The 23176-nt window shown below is 46.1% G+C and overlaps 1 protein-coding gene across 1 annotated transcript in view; it reads right to left on the bottom strand.

Annotated features, from left to right (window-relative positions):
• Positions 1–1621: 1621 nt before the first annotated feature.
• Positions 1622–23176, bottom strand: part of LOC306910930 (synaptic vesicle glycoprotein 2C) — a 29028-nt gene continuing 7473 nt past the window's right edge. The window contains exons 3-13 of the mRNA XM_079485854.1: positions 22356–22536; positions 13843–13994; positions 9039–9172; positions 8880–8969; positions 8507–8617; positions 7932–8020; positions 6751–6915; positions 5886–6019; positions 4203–4406; positions 3965–4124; positions 1622–3766 (exon numbers count right to left, since the gene is read on the bottom strand). Of these exons, the coding sequence (XP_079341980.1) occupies positions 3583–3766; positions 3965–4124; positions 4203–4406; positions 5886–6019; positions 6751–6915; positions 7932–8020; positions 8507–8617; positions 8880–8969; positions 9039–9172; positions 13843–13994; positions 22356–22536 (1604 nt within the window). The 3' untranslated portion in view covers positions 1622–3582. The remainder of the gene's footprint in view (positions 3767–3964; positions 4125–4202; positions 4407–5885; positions 6020–6750; positions 6916–7931; positions 8021–8506; positions 8618–8879; positions 8970–9038; positions 9173–13842; positions 13995–22355; positions 22537–23176) is intronic.

Below are 23176 nucleotides of genomic sequence, written 5' to 3'. Positions count from 1 at the left end.
AAAACATAATTGTTTTTAAATACAGTTTTATCTCTTGTAGAAATACTATAAAAATAGGTTTGCTATTAGACAATTTTGATTTATGTATATAAAATTTACACAGAGAAAGAATTAGGTTGATTATATAAACAAGCATTTTGGTCAACTTAAAAAATCCAAAAATAACAGTTTTTGGGTTCATAAAAAACCCTTCAAAATAGTATTTGAAATAAACAAACTAACATGTTTCCAAAGTTGCTGAATACAGTTGCACGACCAAAACAAGCGAAGAAGAGATTCAGTGTCATTCTGACAAAAAATGCATTTGTTGTCAAAGTCAGATCCAAGATTTTTCTTTAGAAATGTTTTGGCGGGGTAAATGTTATGGAGTATTTTAAAGGATATTTCTTTGACTTTATTTGAGAGAAGATACTTTTGTTGCATGGACCATATCATTTTCAAGTTTACATTATCAAAAACCAAAAGCAACATATGTTCTGCGTCACGTCTTCTTCTTACTGTAAAAACACTGAAGTGGCTCATTGTCGCCATCTACTGCAGTAGATTCAAGATTCATAAAAGATTTATTGGCATGATAAAAAATGTTTTACATTGCCAAAGCAGGAAGATTAAATATAAACATTCTGTATAAAATAAAATAAGAGTATCCTATATAAGAAACAATATGTACATATCAATACAGACTTTGCAGTATCTGTGTATTGCGGCTTTACGCGTCACTGGGGTGAGATCGTAAAGGACGTAAATGGGTAAATATTTAGGCCCGGTTTCACAGACAAGGTTTAAGTCTAGTCCCAGACTAAAATGAATGTTTGACGGGTCTGGCTTTTGTTGTAACTAGTCCCTTTGTATTAGCACCTATTGTATTATTATTGCTCCTGTATGACAAATAACTTATTGATCCCTGAACTCTCTGTAAGTTGCTTTGGATAAAAGCGTCTGCTGACTCAATATCTTGAAATATATCAGTGCCATTGTTTTTTTTTATTTTTGAACGTATATCTCTGTTTATTTAAAACATTAGTCAATAACACATGTGTATCGTATCACATAAAAATATAGTATACTTTAGTATTTACTATAGTAACTTGTAAAAAAAGTAAAAAAACAGGACTGTATCTAGGAAGTTTACCATACAGTTTGCTATAATAAATATTATATTATTGTATTTTTTAATGTGAAATTATAAAAAGGTAGTTTCAAGAAGCTAGCTACTTTATTATAGTCTCTTGTAGTTTATCTTACTACTTTGTCAGATTGGTGGCTAAGCCGTAACCTAATGAGTAGCTGTAGCTTATCTACAATTTCAAAGTAGCTTCCCCAACACTGATATTTTGTCATGCCAATAAAGAAAACTTAAATTGGAAATTGATGAACAGATTGTAGTTCTACATTACAGTGGTTCATATCTACACTGACTGTAATGACAAATGTGATGTACATTAGGTTATAATGCGCCATCTAGTGGTTTTGCTCTTATTTCACTGTGGATATGAATATGTGAATAAACCACTCTGAGATTTCGCACCACTAGAGAGCAGACAAAAGAAGAAAAGACACATTTCAGGAGTGTTTTCTCCCATGAGCCATTTGTGGTGAAATAAAAGAGAAACACGTGTTTAGAGTCTTACAATGAAACTCTTTAATAGCAGTACATGTGGATCCGAAGCGAATCCACTTCACTTCTCTTTTACATTATACATGGCACTTTTTTTCTCTTTCAAAATAAAGTCATATATATATCAGAGACGTTTGGCCAGTGACGTCACAGACACTTTGACAGAATGAATTTGAAAGGGCAGATGTGCGACTCCACGTTTTGGCATGCCAGATCAAACACAACCAATCCTGGTTTCAGTACGACATCACACGCTCACGATAACAATACATTCATCTTTCAAACAATAAAAAGAAACAAACGGGCAAATGAAATTGTCAGGAAGGAACAACGATTCAATATGCACATGCAGGGGTGTATTTTACCGCGGTATACACTTCATGTTTCTGTTTCAGTTTCAGATAGGCCGCGTATGTAACTTGCTCATCTCAGAAATTGAAAACAATATATAAATACATATAAAAAAAGAAGTGACACAAACTTCAAAATCAGTTCCATTCGAGAACAGAACTGAACTATGGAATATTATCGTCAATTCTGCTCAAAAACACAGAATCGATAACACCTCGAAACCACATAAGCATCCAAAATAAACATCTATAGACATAAAGGAATAACTCTGTTTTAGCAAACACGAGATCTATCTACACATACACATATGAGACATACACATCTGACATTAAAAAATAGAATGATTTTATGCTTTCATCCGAGGGCAACGCTTTACAACATTTATTGAGTTGCCCATTATATTTGACTTTGCTTTCAAAGCCTCAAATTATCACATTATTACGATTATTAGACCTGAAACCTACAAATGTAAATATGTGAATACAGATTCTTTAAGAGATAAAAATGTCTGTTTTCTTTTTTTTATATATCTACTGTATATCTACCCAAATAACACATCTGGTTTATCGGCTCAGGTCTCATTTTCTCACCCCTTGTGTTTGTCTGTATCACCTGTGAAAACCGTTTGGAGAAAGTAAAGCGTTGACTAAGCATTCACGGCTGCGTTTGCATACTTGCATAGAGTATGTTTCTGGACGTGATGTATTCAGTGCATCTCAGATCAGACTCAATGGCTTTTATTATTCACGATGTGGCCATACTATATGCATTTATGAACCATCTGGACGTTTCGTATGGTGATGAGAATAGGCGAACAGGAACAGATTCACACGCACAACATTATGCCCTACGATGCATCACTACAACCTACAAGAAGCTGACCGAGGAGGCACAGATAGGAAAGCGAAGGCCATTCAGTATTCAGAGGAAGAGTTTGCACACGGTGTGACAGAGAAGCGTAGCAGCTGAGGTTAAAGTCACGATGTGTTTAGAAACCTTTAACCCCTGAAGAAAGACACACGAGACGAATGAAGTCTGTATCAGCTACATTGATAACATGGCGAGAGCGTTCGGACGTGTTCTTCTGCTAAGTCATTAAAAAAGCAGAAAATGTAAACTGGATCGTTGTTCTCGTTCATTATTTAAGAAATGTTTCAGTGGAAGTCACCAGTGAATTGGAACAGACTAAAAGGTGTCATCATCGCTAAAGTCTACGTTTCAAAATGACCTCTTTCTTTACTCGCTCGTATTTGAGTGTAAAAGTGTCTTTTAAATAAATCAAAAGGTGTTTTCCAAAATGATTCATCGTAATAAACCTAAAAATGACCTGATATTTTATATTCGTAACCCAAACGTAAAGGTTTCTCGACAACATTAAAACAACGGCGCCCAGCTTAGATCAAACAGTCACAGTCCAAAACTCTGTTGACATTTTCTTTAAGTACAAACAAAAAGCATAAAAATCCTGTTTGGTCTAAACAACCAATTAATGAATGCATTGGTTTAGATGAACGTTATTAACAAACAAACACATGATGTCACATGATGCAGTCACCTCCTCTCGCACCCCGAGCATGTCTCACGTGTTTCTGTGGAGACTCAGGGTTCAGAGGTCACATGAGGACGTTGGAGCGAGTGTCGGGCAGCCTCAGACTCACCAGACCTCCACAGACCAGCACAGATGATGCCAGCAGGATCGGGATGGATTTGGTGATGCCAACCAAAGACCCAAATATGAGATTCCCCATGACTGCTGCTAACTTACACATGGCATTACAGAAACCAAACCCAGTACCCCTACAGCAGAGGAAGAGACATGTTAACAGTGACAAAATTCATTTCGGGACGCTTTTTATGTCTGAAGACTTTCACAGCACCGATATTATATTATTATTTTTAAAGTTTATTTGTTTGGGTACTTATTTCAAATATCAACAGCGTTAATCCAAAAAAAGTATAATGTGTGAATGTAAATGAGAGATTGTGTTCACGTACCTTCTGTCGGTGGGGTAAAGTTCAGCCGTCACCACATCCAGTGAGTTCCATGCAGATATACTGAGTCCATTATAAAGGCACAGCATTGCTATCATCATGGATTCACTCGTGCCGAACCACAGAAAGAAACAACTGATGCCAGACAACACCATAGAGCCGCCTAAACAAACCACAAACCATTACGTGTTTCACGTAGAAAAAATACATCTGGTTTCACTAAAACACTGAGGTTTCTCACCTAACATGCTCAGTCGACCCACTTTATCCATCAGGAGGGCGGAGACTATGTTGCCAGGCAACACAGCCAGCGTTCCAAGGAAGTTGATGAAGTAGACCCAGTATGCGCTGTAGTCGTCATCAAACGTCATCTGACAGCCCGTCTTGTTGTGAGCGAATGTGGAGTTGATCACAGAAGAGTCGATGAATTTCGAGTCATCAATATCTGGACAAAACATACGGGAGATTTTTAACATAGAAAATAACTGAACTCTACCGTCTTCTACTGGTCACCGTTTGAACTGCAACTGTCAGTGTAGAGCTCTCTTCAGGGAATCGAACCTCTTAAGAAAAACTAATTTCAGCGTTTCTCCAAACCTCTCCACACATATACATCACTTCTGTGTCATTTCGTTTTGTAGTTCTGAAACATAATTTAGAGAGAACTCATTTTCCCATGAGTCCTCTGGTCTCTCTCTCTCTCTGGTGTGTCCTTGTTTGTTCTGCTGATTTGTGTAGATTGTATGACATGTGTTTCTGAGTCAGCAGATCCTAAAATGAGTCAATCCCAACCTGCTTACGTGCACGCACGCACACACATGCCCGCACACACACGCACAGGTTTGTTTCCATACATTGGTGGGGTCTTTCCGTGGGCATTTTATAGTGTACAAACTGTATATTGAATCCATAAACTTAGTACACAAACCTTTTTGCATTTTTATATTCTTAAATAAACATGATTTTGTTTAATAATGATCAATAACGGATAAAATCTGATTCGGTTATTGTTTGTTTTTAGGCCTTGTGGCTTCGCTCTTATCTTTCATCTGTTTAATGCATCTGCTTGTCTTTTGCCTTCAAATGCATATAAATTAGACACAATTCAACATAAAAGTCGAAGGTTTTAAGTCTATTCTAAGCTGCAGTGAGACATTTACAGTTTCTTTCACCTGCTAACAAGCATTGTTCAATACTGAAGACACATTTTCAAAACTCTTCACACGTTCAGCAAAACAGAAGTCTGTGCATATTTTTTCACCTTTTGACTGTATATTCATTTCAGATTCAATTTCTTTATAGTTCAATAAAGTGAAAAGTGGCGATTCGATATAAAATACTGATTCATTTATCATTTATGTAATGCTCCCCTTTGTTAGTGTTTTTCTTTTCTTTTACTATAAAAAGTTTGGTTTAATAGTTTTTCAAAACATTGAAAAAGTTTCTGTTCTTTTAAATCAAATCAAATATTGGCTTTAAAATTAAACAAAACGGAAAATGTAAATGTTGCCTCATAAATAAACCAAAATACGTTTAAAGCACTATAATAATGACCAAAAACTAAAATAAGAATTCATTAATCTTATATATCAAGTAATGAAATAAATAATAAAATGACAAAAGCATAAAACAAAATGGCTAAGAACCTAACTAAAATTGGCATAAAAATGAAAAAGTAAAAGCTCATTTAAAATATTAATAAAACTATAATAATAAATAATCAAATTAACATTTAATTCTTCACAGTCGGCGTGTACAGACGAGCCAATCAGAGCGTATTCAGACTCAATGAGGTCATTAAAATGCAGAAGTTTTGTTGACTTGTGACAGATTTCAAGGGTGCAGATATTTTATGAGTCGCTGTCGAGTTTCATATTCTCTCATAACTCTCTGATTTATTTTGAGTGTAAAGACACACACTTGCCTGTGTTATAGAAGAAAGCTTCGAGGATGGTGCAGTTTTTGAAGTATGAACCGATGGAGGTCACATCCTCGAAGTAACAGCTCTGAAACGTGGAGTCCACGAAAGTCACCGCCTTAAACTTCATCCCAATAAACCTGAAAGCAGATGACGCGACTGTTCACAAACAAACCGATTTGCCACAGATCTCAAAGCTTTATAAGGAATCTTAAAAGAAACAAAAAGTATATTTCAATGAGCTCCACTTATGAGTTTATGTCTCCTGAATACACAAACACAGTTGATGTTTTATGTGTGTTTACACAAACGCTGCGGTTTGATTTAATCATAAATGAGCTGCGGCTCACGAGCTCTACAACTACACAGATAAGAGTTTCACCTCCTCCACATAAGCCGGATGAAATGATAAAGATGGAGGAGAGAGAGACCGAGCTCCACAGAGGAGTGAAGAGAGATAAGAAGAGCTTTTTAATTTCTCGCTCTGTGTCTGAATGATACATTAACTGAGAGTTTATTTATGAGACAGAACACTGACGCATTTACTTCATGTGTTTACTGTACAACTCGAGAGTTTCTGTTTATTTATTCTGCAGACAAACAGATTTAGTTCGAGGAGAAATAGATGCGATAACTGCAGAAGAATCTCTTTTACGCGAGTGTGTTTTTTTGCAATAGGATATACTTAGCCATGTATTTCCTCCTTCTATTCTTAATCTGCACATTAATATATACGATATATTATCAATACATAAATGAATATAATATCAATATGGGTAACAATTTTGAAGGGCAAAATATACAGTATAGCAGGTATTCAAATGAACAACACAGAATCACATTGTTATAATCATAAACGTGATTCTAATACCTGTCATTGATGAAAACTCCATTCTTATGAATCTGGTTCTCCAGAGTGAAGTTAAAGGTGAAGTCTTCGGTTCTTTCATTACTGTGAATCTTCACGCGAGAGGCGTATTCATCGGCCTGCAGGTGCTTTATGACATCAGGGAACCAGACAGACAGACCATAATACCTGTGCATAGGAAATGACATCAGCTAGGACCCTGAGGGGCTCAGTGACATGTTATTTCTAAATGAATAACAGTGTGTGTGTGTGTCAAACAGGTGACTGCTAACAGCAGATCTTAATTAATTTGTGGTTCTCTGTGTGTGTTTCAGTCTGACAGAGAGCTGTGACACAGACATCTGCTCCCTCTTTAATTACAACAACACTTGTGTACGTGTGTGTGTGTGTGTGTGTGTACTCTTATTTTGTATTAAAGTATGTGTCTAGTACACCGTGTCCACACCGGACGCGACCGGCGCGATGCAAAACGACAAACCACATTAGAAACACATTATAATTTTACATTTTGTCCACACTGGATGGGGCACGACGCGACAAACCCATTAAGAACAAGCAGGTTGTCATGTGGCATCACGCCTGTCGAGTCCGGTGTAGACACAGTGTTACAGAACGAAGACATGAACTCATTAACAATACAAGAACAGGATCGAATAATTACATTCACAACGAATTAAAAAAGCACCGAAAGGTAATTTCATACAGTAGTTCATTTTTAATTCAACTGTTTAGAAACGTTTGAAACGTTGGCGCCCCGCAGAAGTACTTATTCTAGAACATGATGACATTTTGAAGAGGGTTAAAAGGCAAGTTTGTAAAGCCTTGTACAGAGCTCCGTCTCTGAACCCGTCCATCAAGACTCAAGCTCCAGTAAATACAGTAATTAAACAGTGACTGGTCCCCCTCAAGCAGCTCCGCCTCTGGGCCTGACCACAGCGAGACGATCACTTAAAACATGATGATTATACGGAAAACACTTCATTACAGTGCCAGAGGGGAACAAATAAAATGACTAGCTCCTTAAATCAACCCAATAGAATAGAATTGAATAGACATGTGGTTTTATTGTACAGAAAAACTCTCTGATCTCTGTAACCAGGCCTCGCGTTTGTAACTACAGGGGGCGTGAATCAGGGGTCGGCCAAGCCAATCAGACGGCCGATATCAGAGCTGAACTGTCTCACCCAAATGACAGCGAGAACCAGACGATGGCCAACTTCACGGTGTTATCCTTGACAGGGTAGTCCCAACACTTCAGGAACGTCCGCCAGATCTACATACACACACACACAATGCCTTAAACACTAGTACCACCACCTCGGACCATTAAAGGGATAGTTCACCTAAAATCTGAAATGAGCTGTTTCTTTACTGGCCCGCAGGTCTTGTAGTATTTGGTGGAGGATGGCATACCCGCGTCCGGTGCGTTTAGCAACACCTGCAGAAAGGGAGTGTTGATCAACTGTCGCAGAAATGAAGACTCCCTTAGACTCTTAGACAGGTGGAGTCCATAGACTCCCATTTTATGAAGCAAATGGACTGCGGATTTACCAAACAATCTTCTTTATGGTTCTACTCAAGAAAAAATGTCACCTACAATGGCCTGGGGGCGAGCAAAGAAACAGCTAATTTCAGTTTTTGGGTGAACTATCCCTTTAAGAAACACTATAGTAAAAAATGATTCAGCAGAATATTTCATCTGTTCTGTGCACCATATGGACGCGATTACAACACTTTTTAGTCTGTTTCCTTCACTCACTCCATGAAGTTCACTCCTGATTCTGAATAAAACTTTGAGCACTGGGTTGGATGATTCCGACTGCATCTCCACCAGCTCATCCAGCTGTTTGGGGGTTTTTATACGATTCACCTGCAGGGGGCGATAAGACACATTACAGCAGCAGTGTAAAGCTTTGATGTTTGGGATACCTGCTGTAATAATTCATTACATTTGACATATCCATAAGTAAATATGCGTATAAACACTAGAAACTCCACCGCGCAGGGGATTGTGGGTAATATAAGCTGAACCATAATGCACAGATGTAAAATCCACAGGAAAATGTCTGAACAAATTGCGGCACGCTATTGTCAACATACAGATTGTGTGTGTGTGCACGTGTGCAACTTACAGTAAACACTTTCTCAGGTTCTCCACGAGCTCTCATGTTGGTGTCATGAATCTGTTTAAGAACCATCCAGGCCTCGTCGTGTTTCCCCACCTGTACACACAAACGGAAGTGTTACCAAAACACAACACAAGCACAGAGAGACACACAAACACACGTTACCTCCAGATAGAAGCGTGGACTCTCTGGCATAAACGTCAGAGCCACGACTGCAGAGACGCAGGGCAGAGCGCAGACGACAACAAACACTCTCCAACTGTGAAACTGATACGCTGAACCCATACTGAAACTCCATCCTGCACACACACACACACAGACGTACAAATGTGTTGTTTAACTTTATACAAACGCAAAGATTCACAGAGCTTATCTGCTTTTCTGACTTTGGGTGTTATGGGTGGTCGCTAGCTTACTGGTCCAAATCTAGATGGTTCTTTTGTAAGTGACAAGCCAACACGGTCTTACCCACCACAAAAAAGTAATTTCCACAGAGCCTTTGAGAAACACTCAGCGTGTGAATTTCACAGTGAATAAGTTTGTGTGTGTGTTTGTGAAGAAGAGAGAGAGAGAGTCTATTAAGAAATCCTCCAGGACTAATATTGCTGAAAACACACACACACACACACACACACACACACACACACACACACACTCTAAAAAATAATCATTAAAGTTGCTTCATTTTCCACAAGGCTGCGGAAAATGTCTAGAGGCGGAGCAGGACCATATGGTGTGTGTGTATGAAACCGTGAGCGCTGGAGCTGTTGAGAAACTAAAATGCCTCCGAGGACAAAAAAGTCTCGGACCGGAAAACTATTTAAAGAAACAAGTGAAATAAAGACACACATATTCTGCCCTCTCTGAACTCATTTTGTTTCATTAAAAAATACAGCAACATCAATGAATGCATAAATGCTTTTGAATTTGGCGTGCTGTCCGGGGTGAGGGCTCAGGATCCGGCATTAGCCTGAACCCGGAACACCCCCCCTCCTTTTTGTCCTGATGGAGACAAGGGGCTCCAGGTGAGGAGCCGGGGTGGTGGTGGGATGCTTAAGACTGAAGAGTGAAGGTAAGACGTCTTGACTATTTATAGAGGCTCTCTCTCTTGAACTGATAGGTCGATGCTGTGAATGCTGATGGCGGACAAGCCGAGTTTCATACGCGCACACACATGCACACTCACACGCTCACAAACACACACTGTGCACATACACGCTCACAAACACACACTGTGCACATACACACACACACACACACACACACACACACACACACACACACACACTCACATACACACTCTCTCTCTCTCTCTCTGGTGTGTGAGCAATACAGTCTTAGACAGTCTAATGTAGTTTTATTTACTCTGGGCTGTAAGAGGCCGCAGGGACACAGAGAACATTACCACACACATCAGACATTATATCACAGCCTTAGAGCCGCCCCCCCCTCTCTCTCTCTCTGGTCCCCTCTTCGTCCTTCTGGTTCTTTCTCTCTTATACTCTGCTCCAGCGCACAGTCCATCATCACCAATAGTGAAGATTACAACCATTGTGTCCTGAACAGTTATACACCCAAAACAGAATGCGTCACAGCTTCTCTCACAGCTGAGGAGACTCAGTGCAGTTGTTGTGTCTCGACTTCATGAAAATAAAATGATGAATAAATGTTTATACCAGTATAGCACTATTACTGTAAATGAAGTCAATCCCACGACAGTCTGAAGAGAATCTGGCTCACACCTCAATAACAATACACCACAATTCATTACTGAGACCTCTTTCACAGATAAGTTAGACGGTATACTTGCATACGGAAGGTTGGTGAATGTGAAAGCAGTCTGTCTCTCTATTCTCATCACCATCCTCTGTCTCCTCTCTCTCTCTCTCTTTGTGTGTGTGTGTGATCACTATCAAGCAATTCAACCCTCTCACATCCCATAAACCCTACAGGCTGAGACGACCATTAAGAGTCCAGACTGGAGTTATAAAGACCTGATCAGTCATTACGAACTCTACAGATTCAAACCGCAGCGCTCAGTGTGTGTGTGAGACAGAGATAACGGAGAATCTCATTATATAGATTGTGTGTGTAATGAAGAGGAGTCTTGCCCCACAGACTTTAAACATACACACACCAGTACAAACACACACTCACAGGCTCACACACTCACAGGTGCACACACTCACAGGCGCACACACTCACAGGCGCACAAACTCACACACTCACACACTCACAGTTGCACACACTCACAGGCGCACACACTCACAGGCGCACACACTCACACACTCACAGTTGCACACACTCACAGGCGCACACACTCACACACTCACAGGCGCACACACTCACAGGCGCACACACTCACACACTCACAGGCGCACACACTCACACAGGTGCTCACACTGACAGGTGCACACACTCACAGGCGCACACACTCACAGGCGCACACACTCACACACTCACAGGTGCACACACTCACAGGCGCACACACTCACACACTCACAGGCGCACACACTCACACAGGTGCACACACTGACAGGTGCACACACTCACAGGCGCACACACTCACACAGGCGCACACACTCACACACTCACAGGCGCACACACTCACACAGGTGCACACACTGACAGGTGCACACACTCACAGGCGCACACACTCACAGGCGCACACACTCACAGGCGCACACACTCACAGGTGCACACACTCACACAGGCGCACACACTCACACACTCACAGGCGCACACACTCACACAGGTGCACACACTCACAGGTGCACACACTCACAGGCGCACACACTCACAGGCGGACTCACACAGGCGCACACACTCACAGGTGCACACACTCACAGGTGCACACACACTCACAGGCGCACACACTCACAGGTGCACACACTCACAGGCGCACACACTCACAGGCGCACACACTCACAGGCGGACTCACACAGGGGCACACACTCACAGGTGCACACACTCACAGGCGCACACACTCACACAGGTGCACACACTGACAGGTGCACACACTCACAGGCGCACACACTCACAGGCGGACTCACACAGGCGCACACACTCATAGGTGCACACACTCACAGGTGCACACACACTCACAGGCGCACACACTCACAGGCGCACACACTCACAGGCGGACTCACACAGGGGCACACACTCACAGGTGCACACACTCACAGGCGCACACACTCACACACTCACAGGCGCACACACTCACAGGCGCACACACTCACAGGCGCACACACTCACAGGCGCACACACTCACAGGCGCACACACTCACAGGCGCACACACTCACAGGCGCACACACTCACAGGCGCACACACTCACAGGTGCACACACTCACAGGCGCACACACTCACACACTCACAGGCGCACACACTCACAGGTGCACACACTCACAGGCGCACACACTCACAGGCGCACACACTCACAGGCGGACTCACACAGGGGCACACACTCACAGGTGCACACACTCACAGGCGCACACACTCACACACTCACAGGCGCACACACTCACACAGGTGCACACACTGACAGGTGCACACACTCACAGGCGCACACACTCACAGGCGGACTCACACAGGGGCACACACTCACAGGTGCACACACTCACAGGCGCACACACTCACACACTCACAGGCGCACACACTCACACAGGTGCACACACTGACAGGTGCACACACTCACAGGCGCACACACTCACAGGCGGACTCACACAGGGGCACACACTCACAGGTGCACACACTCACAGGCGCACACACACTCACAGGACGCAAACACTCACAGGTGCACACACTGACAGGTGCACACACTCACAGGCGCACACACTCACAGGCGGACTCACACAGGGGCACACACTCACAGGTGCACACACTCACAGGCGCACACACTCACACACTCACAGGCGCACACACTCACACAGGTGCACACACTGACAGGTGCACACACTCACAGGCGCACACACTCACACAGGCGCACACACTCACACACTCACAGGCGCACACACTCACACAGGTGCACACACTGACAGGTGCACACACTCACAGGCGCACACACTCACAGGCGCACACACTCACAGGCGCACACACTCACAGGTGCACACACTCACACAGGCGCACACACTCACACACTCACAGGCGCACACACTCACACAGGTGCACACACTCACAGGTGCACACACTCACAGGCGCACACACTCACAGGCGCACACACTCACACACTCACAGGCGCACACACTCACACAGGTGCTCACACTGACAGGTGCACACACTCACACAGGCGCACACACTCACAGGCGCACACACTCACACAGGCGCACACACTCACAGGCGTGCGCACACACACACACACACATCTAAGTGGTTCTTCATCGTCCTCTCGCCTCATTCCTGCAGCGCTGGAGTCACTGCGGCAGAACCGTATAACACACATCGCCACTCCTGACCTCAAACTGACTTAAACCAAGAGACGCTGATCAATTGACCTCAATGAACCACTGAAGAACCGAGAGAACCACAGGTTCTTCACACACTCGCATCCTGTTTATATTCATTCATGAAAAATGATCCTTACAACGAGACACAATGAGCTTCACGTGTTCAACAGAAAGGAATAAATTAACTTCTGTTCACTGTTCTCTAGCGGGTTTGCTTGTCTAGTGAATCTCACAAAATCTGCCAAGAAATTATTTGACAACAAATTCACATGTGAATTCCTTACTACTAATCATGGTTTTACTACAATAAAAGTATATATTTCTTTGGGTGTATTGATTCATTTGTATGACCAACTGTATTGCAAACACCACAGTAAAACTATGGCTACTGTAGCAAAACCATAATTCATTTGTGATTTATTTAATGTATTTGTTCTTAAAATAACTATTTCTTTTTTCTATTTTCTAATTTATAAGAGCACACTTAAACTCATCTATAATAAATGCTGCTCATTCATTCACTCACCATAGTGTGGTATGATGGCCCAGGCCATGGCAGAGGCGTAGATCCCACCCACCATCCAGAACATACACAACCAGCTGAGATGCTCTCCACGCTTCTCACGGGCCAGACACTCAGCGAAGTATGAGAAGACGATAGGAACCGCCCCACCGATCCTGAAAAACATCACACAGCATTTTATAAAGCAGCACGTTGACATATACGTACATCAGTAGAACATTTGTTTGGATCAACATCCTTTAACCAAACTCTGTGATATGCGTGGATGTAATGACGGAAATTCATCTTTATATTTTAGGTTTCACTCCTGCAGTTCTTTTGGGTGGCACAGAAATGACACATGTCATGTTGGAAATGCAATACACATTTATGAAAGATAAAGATGAAATAATACATGAAACTCACACATGTCAAGTCAAACATCAGCTTTACAAAGAGTACAATTTAAAAAATAACAAAAACATGACGAGGAAAGAAGTTGTGTTGCATCACACTGGATGGACAAATTCTCTTCAACAGTCAGACCTAAAAAAATCAATACATCTCTCTCTGATCTCTGATCTCAGTCCGGAGAAAATCAATACTCTACATCTCACAGTGATTTGAAATATAACACACATCAGGGCAAACCCTGAATGCTTCATTCATAACAGGTGTAGATGTCTGTAAAAGGCTTTTAAACGAAAGCTGAACTAGCAGGAAGGCAAGTTTGACCACCAGCACCAGCCAGCATAAACCAAACTAGACCATTGCTCACGTACAGCTGGGTAATAAATACTGTAAATACATGACTACATGTAAGTACACCCAATTACATTTACAGATAACAGTATAATTGAATCATTGTTGCCCAGCTTGACCTTTGACCCCGGCTGCAGGGGTGTCCATCTCAAGTGATGCTGAGTGCTGGTGTTGAATGAGTCTGGAGTCTGTGAGCTGCGGCTGCAGGGGCCGAGATCTTCACCAAATTCAATTAGCAATAAAACCCTTCAGAGTGCGCTCGATACGGCCAGAGAGTCGACACACACACACACACACACACACACACACACACACACGCATGCACGCATACACACGGCTGTTAAATTATGAACCTGCGTCAGGAGGTTAAAACATCTAAGAGGTACAAGAAAGAGAGATGGTCTGTCTGTTTCGTCATGGTGTGCCAAATGCGACCTGGATGCAAATATTTGTGTGCATGTTTAAATCAATTACCTTAAGTAACAGCAACAAAAATCACACATAAATATAACACAATGTAGAAAATAACAGAAGAAATGCAGATATGGTCAAAACTGGCCCTATGTATACTTTTGGTTCCCTTTCTGTCGGTCTCTCGACGTTGTGTCGAAGCCGACAGATGGGGTTCGCCCTTGAGAACCAATCATCTCTGACTATTTTGAAAAGGCCAATGAAATTGGCGAATGAAATTTGCATGCCGGGCTCCGCCCCCGGATATCCGGGTATAAAAGGGGAGCCGGCGTGCTCATTCATTCACCTTTTGTGCTTCGGAGCCTTCGCATCTGATGACATTCTTCGAATTGCCGGTTTCTACGACGCGGTGCAGCGGAGATTCCCCTGGGCGTCCTGGCAGTTCCTGAGGTATTTTTCTAAAAGAGCAATTTCCTCAGCGTGGCATTGCCCGCTGATCTCTTGGGTGCAGTACACTCATCGAGGACGGGGACGGACACGGTGGTTGCCGCAAGTGTTCGGGGGTCCGATCGCTGTGGCAGCCTCGTGGATTCGTCCTGCCCGCACGGCGCGCGGATGGCTATTCAGACGTTGCGTCACTGCGCGCGGATGGCTAGTCAGACGTTGCGTCACTGCGGGCGGACGGCTATTCAGACGTTGCGTCACGTTGGCTACGTTCTGTCAAGAGCAAGCCACCACCTCGTTTGCTTCCCGTTCTGTGACCGCAGCGGCTACGGCCCTGCCGTCAGCGGCGGCGAGCAGCGAGGGTGATGTGGGGATTATCGTGAGCGTTAATCCGTCAGCCGGTCGGCTCGCGGACCGCTCGCGCCCCGTCTCGCTTGTTTAGCAGGTCCCCAAGGATGGTCCTAAGCCATCTTATTCCTCAGCCACGCGCTCGGACACGAGCCGTGGAGATGAGGTGTCTCTTGCAACATCGGAGCGCGACCTGCTGGCATCAGACTCTGGCGATTCCCTGAAGCTCCCTCCCTCGGGAGGTCGAGCACAGGTGAGAGCAGACGTCAAGATGTCAGCCATGCTCGCTCGGACCGCCGTGAGCGTCGGGTTGCGGTGCAGCCCTGGTGCTCGCGGCTGGGTACTCGCACATTGGGCCCGGCTCAAGTGCCAAGTTTTACCGAGCTGCATAAGGAGTTCAGTAAGACCTGGAGCGTCCCTTTCGGCGCGCTTCCGTCTAGCTGACTCTATCGCCCTCTCTTCCCTCGGGGCGGGGAGGCAGCTAGGGACTATGTCAATGCACCCTGGGTGGAGCATGCAGTCGCGGGTATCCGCAGACGGCGGCCACCTGGGGGGCTTGACCTAGACTCACCGTCCAGGGCATGTAAGGTCTCAACATCTCTGGTGTTGAGGCTGGCAGTGCCGTGGACCAAGCTGCCTCCACTCTTACGCATGGCCTTCCTGCAGGCCAGGGCGCTAAAGAGAGCCCCACGGGGTAAGACCGACCCAAGTAGTGCCGCCGCCGACTGGCCCTCCGGGGACCGCGGTGGCAGCGCAGGCTGGGTCGGACGATGTCCACATCAGTGGCCCGGAAAGATGCCTCGGACCCAATCTTGCGCAGGGGGGCGATGTCGAGAAAGGCCACTTTCCCGACTCCCCTCTCGCAAGGTCGGCTGATTGGTGGCGCTGTCAAGGACTGCTCCAGCAGCCTTTTGACAGTGTAGAAACAGACCGGCCTGCTGTGACCCGGCCGCCTTTCGGCCGTCGAGGTCTCGCACGTGGTCTGCCCCCAGCAGCCCTGGCCTTCTCCAGCGTCGACTCCGGTTCTGGTGCCCCCGCAGGTGGCCCCCCGGAGGAAGACGTTGAGAGGAGGACCACCTAGAGAGATTGAACCATCGGGCCCGACCCAGCCTGGGTTGCTGGATGGTCGGACTGGGGCGGTCCCTGCCGCGTCCCAAACACCTTCTGGGCCCCTTCGGGGGCCTAGTGCCCGCCTTCTCACAAGGAGAGGTCTCTCTCTGGGTCCCACTTGCAGCCGCTCTCACCCTCTGAAAGATGGTGTTCGGCAACTCGACGTTGCGTCGTGGCGGCACGCAATGACGAGTATAAAGCAGCCCTCAGCACTCTCGCTTCGACGGTGCGTCGAGCTGCGCCATCGCCTGGCAGGTGATTTAGCGGAGCCGTTCCCCCCGGGGAGAACAGCACTGCTAGTCATTGAACCAACCCCCGCGGGTTGATGAAGTAGATCGCAGCCCCCCCGTGAGGTCTCTGGGTGCTTGGTTAGCATTTCAAACCATCACGGTGGCTGGGAGTGTGGTCCGTCTCGGCATTCGATCCAGCTCGCCAGACCTCCGCCGGACTTCAGGCATCCTCTTACCTCAGCAGAGGCAGGGATGTTCCTGTGCTCCAGGCCGGGGCTGCCACCCCTCTGGCGAAGGCGATCGAACCGTCCCCTCGGCCGAGATGTCCAGTGGCTTCGACAGCCGCACTTCATCATCCCCAAAACCAGGGGTCGCTGCATACCTTGAGCAGCACCTTGCAAGGGTGCCGTTCGGGAGGCGCAGAAGCGCGTCCTGGTGTCTGTCAGACGCCAGGAGTGGTTCATGACAACTGACCGCATACTCTCATGTACAGTTTCCCTCGGCACTGTCGAGGGGCTGGCATGTCAGTAACGGGTCAGCCGGGAAAAAGAGAGCAGCTCTCCCTGGCGCGGAGCTCCCCCTTTTCCTGGTAGAGAACTCAACACTGTCTCCATGACGGTGTGCTCGCTCACGAGCACGCACAGTCAGTGCTGAGCTGCTTGAACTTTCAGGCAGCAGCCAGCGGTCCCCTGAAATCCGTTTCAGAGGCTCCTGGGCATGGTGTCCTCGGGGGTGGCCTGTCCCCCTCGGGTTGACGCACATGGGACCGCGACAGCACTGACTACAGAGATGAGTTCCCTGGAGAGCGTGGCGCACTGGCAGTAGGCGTATCGTCATTACGCCTGCTGCCGTCGCATCCTAACCCCGAGCAGGTCTTGAGGCCGGTCGTGGAACGACAGACGCCTCCCTACGGGGTGCGGGTGCGGTGTGCAATGGGCGCGCAGTGTCGGGTCGCTGGACGGGCCCCCGCCTGCGTCGGCAGATCACTGCCTTCAAGTTGCTAGCTGTCCTGCTTGCACTGATGAGGCTCCGGCCTCTCGTGCAGAGCCAGCATACTGGCCCGGACAGCACAACCGGCGTAGCGTACTAAACCTCAGGGTGGCACTCGCTCGCTGCAGTCATCGCAACTCGCCCAAAACGCCTCCTCCCGTGGAGACAGCAGGTGGCAAAGCCCCTGCAGGTCACAGGCCCACCGGGTGTCCTGAACCAGACAGCCAAGCGCTCTCTCGTCAGTTGACACCCCGTGGGAAGTGATGACTCCACCCCTGCGGGCTGGCCTGGGTGTGGTTTGGGCGGGCACAGGGGGACCTGTCGCCTCCCTGAACACCACCCAGTACCGCTGGGCATTCCTTGGACGAGGACCCCCTCGACACGGAGGCCCTAGCGCGCAGCCTCCAGTGGAGACAGCAGGTGGCAAAGCCCCTGCAGGTCACATAACCACCGGGTGTCCTGAACCAGACAGCCAAGCGCTCTCTCATCAGTTGACACCTCGTGCGAAGTGACGACTCCACCACTGCGGCCGGCTTGGGTGTGGTTTGGGCGGGCACAGGTGGACCTGTTGCCTCCCTGAACACCCCCCAGTGCCGCTGGGCACTCCCTGGTCGAGGCTCCCCCCTCGACACGGAGGCCCTAGCGCGCAGCTGGCCGCGGGACAAGCGGAACTACGCTTCCCCCCAGTGAGCTTCATTGCGCAGGTCCTGTGCAAGGTCTGGGAAGGGAGTATCAAGTGCTGCTAGTTGCGCCTTACGGGCCCAACTACACTTGGTCCTCGGAGCTGATACTCCTGACGACAACTCCCCCTGGCCAAATCCCCTGACGAAGGGCCTACTCGCAGGGGATGGACACGTTGTGGCGTTCGAGCCGGACCTCTGGGTCTGGCTCCTGGATGGGACGAGGAGTTCCTGGATGACCTACCCCCCTCAGTGGTGGAGACTGTCACTCAGGCAAGGGCCATGCCCACAAGGCTGGATGCCTTTAAGTGGCGCCCCTTCTCGTCCTGGTGCTCTTCTCGAGGAGAAGACCCGCGGAATTGCTCGCTCAGGAACGTGCTGTCCTATTGCAGGAGAGGCTGGGGAGTAATCTCCCCTTCCACATTGGAACGTGGGTACCCGCTGTCGCGGCTATCACGTACCAGTTGCTGGTGAGCCTCTGGGGCGGCATGACCTGATTATTAGGTTCCTCTAGGGCGCGAGGGGCTAACGCCTCGTCCGCGCCCCGTACCCTCTTGGGACCTTAAGGTGGACCTGTGGGTCCCCTTTTTTCGGGCCCTGCCGAGAGCCCCTTCCTCGTTCTGCGAGGGGGGTTGGCTCTCCTGCTGGGGCTCGAGTCCATCCAGAGGGTGAGGCACCTGCAAGCATTCCGTGTCCACCGATTGCCAAATTTCAGGCCCGGTGACTCTCACGTGATCCTGAGACCCCGGCCGACTTACGTGCCCAAAGTTCCGCCACCCCCCTTTGGGACTAGGTGGTGAACTTGCAGGCGCTCCCACACCGGGAGAAAGACCCAACCTGTACGTGGGGTGTCCAGTAAGCGCATTGCGCCTCTACTCGAACCACACTGAGGGCTTCAAGGCCCTGAGCAGCTCTTGTCTGTTATGGAGGTCAGCAAAGGGAGTGCTGTATCCGAGGAGAGTTGTAGCGCTGGGTCGCACACGCCGTCACTACGGCGTGCCGATCCTAGCCCGTGCCCATTTGAGTGACGGTACACTCCGCTCGGGGTGTGACCTCCTCGTGGGCATCGGCTTAGTGCGCCTCTCTGGCAGACATCTGTAGAGCTGCGGGTTGGGCTACGCTATACCTCGCAGAGGCTTGCAACCTCCGTGGGGAGTCGGCAGCTCGAGTCTTGCCAGCAGGTGAGACCAGCAGTCGTGGGGCGTACGCCTGCGCATAGCGCCATTCCCCTTCTGAGGTGGACCAGTGCGCTATGGGCTGCCTCCCTTCTTTCCCCAAGGGTGAAGAATAGGCAGTCCGTCCATCCATCAATAGCACTCAGGGCGGCGGGCTCGGCGGAGCAGCCCTGCCGCCTATGGCCGGGTATCAAGCTGAGTTATTACATATAGCTCTAACCGGACCTAGTGCCCCACACGTAGTAACCCCCCACTAGGGTGGTTCCGTCTGAGATGTCGTCATGAGATGGTTCCCCGCGTGGCAACCCATGACCTCCCCAGGTGGACATCCACCTTGCGGCATTCCGCACATACCTCCCATGAGTTCTCCCCTATTTGGTGAGACCATGTTGGTGTCTCCACTGTATTCCCACCTAGGGTGGGAAGTGGTCTCCGTAGCGCACGTCCTCATTGAAGGAACAGCGCTTACCCAGTAGCCCTACGACTGGATGGCCCTCGCCAATGGGGCCGTCTGAGTTGGCAGAGGGCAGGGGCTACTCATCTTTGCCATAAGCTCTGGGAGCCTCTGCCTGCCCACTGGAAGGTTACAAATTTCGCGATAGCGCTCACGTGTGGCTCGCCCAGGCCGGTCAACGTCGCTTCGCTAGAGATTGTGACGCGGCTAGTGCCGTGGCGTTTTCCATAGGAACCCATCTGTCGGCTTCGACACAACGTCGAGAGACCGACAGAAAGGGAACGTCTCGGTTACGTATGTAACCTCTGTTCCCTGATGGAGGGAACAAGACGTTGTGTCCTTCTTGCCACGACAATAGCCGTCCGCTGCAGCAGTCACGAGATGCTCTCAGGCTCCTCAGCACAAAAGGTGAATGAATGAGCACGCCGGCTCCCCTTTTATACCCGGATATCCGGGGGCGGAGCCCGGCATGCAAATTTCATTCGCCAATTTCATTGGCCTTTTCAAAATAGTCAGAGATGATTGGTTCTCAAGGGCGAACCCCATCTGTCGGCTTCGACACAACGTCTTGTTCCCTCCATCAGGGAACAGAGGTTACATACGTAACCGAGACGATTCCTGCCCTCAAAGAAAAGTAGTTGGAGACCCCTGCTAGACACGATAAGAAAACATGTCCCAGAGGACCGACAGCACACGACACAATCTCCAGAGGACCAGTTTACTCCATCGATTCACTTCCACTTCATAGTGTCTAATCCAACTGCTTTCAAAGGTGATGTTGAATGTAAACGAAACCCTACATTTCTGCATCCTAGAGATGAGATCATCATTTCTTTTTAACGCCTGAATAGATTCAAACTCAGCAGATGCCGGCTCAACACTAAATAAAAAACATCTTCAGGAATATCTCACATGAGACGTGAACATATGATGACAGTCAGAGGTCGAGATGAGGTCGAACTCTGAAACACATTCAGGGCTCGTATTCACAAAACATCTCAAGCTCCCAACTTGCGGATTTAAAAGAAACTCTCAAAAAGAATAGCCGTGTCAATTCTAATTTCAGGACCCCTAAATGTCTGTGCTAAGAGTATTTCACAAAGCGTTTAACGCTAAAACTATAGTCTTTAAACCTGTGAGACGTAAGGAGTGGTGAAGATGACTCCTAACTTATTAAGACCAACTCACAACAATCCTAAAATGGCTGTAATACCGGCTGTCTTCCTTAAAACATTAACATTTAAGAAAGTTTCATGACAATGAGCTTAACCATAAAGATTACTAATATCTGCAAACTGTTTATGAGAAAGGCAAAATACTTACAATTACCTGAACGTTTACTTTATATGAACGTATAGTAAACTCCTTTTTTTTATTATTCAAAATCATTTAGTTTATTGTGATATCATGTGATAAATGTAATTTTTTAAAGATATTGTTACTTAATAACAAACAGTAAAAAACAAACGGTTTGATTGATATTAACTGAAAATAAATTGATATATCTGTTTTTGTAAATAAACCCTTCGCTTGTTAAATATATTTTATAATATGAATTTGTATGAATTAGTTTAATCTTAATTTTATTTGAATATGAGTACATTTTTATTTTAAGATCTTAATTTAAATATGACAGCATGAGACCTTATTCTTTAATAATTCTATGATTAAATGACTGACAGAGACGCATCCTCTATCAGCCAATCCTCGTGGTCATAGTCACTAAGCTTGCTGACATCATCCATAGCAACCAGGTACATTTATTTTTGCTTAAGATTTATTTCTGTTCCTTAGTAAACTTGCTCTCAGCAGCATTGTGAAAAGGCTTAAGTGAAAGATGAAATAAAATGAGAAAAACAGTGTTTGGAAAGCACAGTGCATCTTTAAAAAGTGAAGACGGGTCATTTCTTCATTCGGAGAGGAACAGACTCACCCAAATCCCGATAGCATCCGGCAGAAGAGGAAAGTGCTGTAGCCCTGAACGAAAGACGACAGGAAGGCGAAGAAACCGTTGACTGACATACACACCAGCAGACATTGTCTCCGGCCCACTTTATCTGAGAGACCGCCCCAGAAGAACGCACCCACCATCATTCCTAAATACACAACACTACCTACACAACACACACAGAGAGAGATACATGTCAGGATATATGAAATAATGAATACTTAATAATAGTAATTAGGGCTGTCAAAACCATTAATCCCGATTAATCGCATCCAGAATAAAAGTTAGTTTTTGTCTGAAACCATTACACAAACATGCATATGTTTAAAAACATTCAAACTAAAATGAATAAACATTTATATGTCATTTTAATTATTGATAAATAAAAATAAACACATGTAAATATTTTCTAAATAGGTATATATGTGTTTATAAATACAAAATGTATTTGCACAATATAAAGATTTATGTAAAAACAACCTTTTGTTCTGGATGCGATTAATCACAATTAATCGTTTGACAGCCCTAATAATAATAATAAAGTTCACGTTAAACGTTTATGTTGATTGTATTTTTAATACAGGATATATACAGTATAATGTTGAATTCTGACTAAATATCATCTTTTTTGAAAAAGTTGTTTTCTTTTGGGTAGTCATGCTTGGCAATTTTACATTAAAAAACATCAAATAAATCATAAAGTGCTTTTACAAAGGAGGAGGTTTCACTCAGATTTATAAGATTTTACTCACTTTCAGAGACACATTTTTCAAAGTGAGTACACACACTCTCTCTCTCTCTCTCTC

The sequence above is a fragment of the Barbatula barbatula genome (assembly GCF_947034865.1).
Source record: "Barbatula barbatula genome assembly, chromosome: 22".
In the NCBI taxonomy this organism is placed as follows: domain Eukaryota; kingdom Metazoa; phylum Chordata; class Actinopteri; order Cypriniformes; family Nemacheilidae; genus Barbatula; species Barbatula barbatula.
The sequence above is the reverse complement of the archived record's forward strand: the minus strand, read 5'-3'. Positions and strand labels throughout refer to the sequence as shown.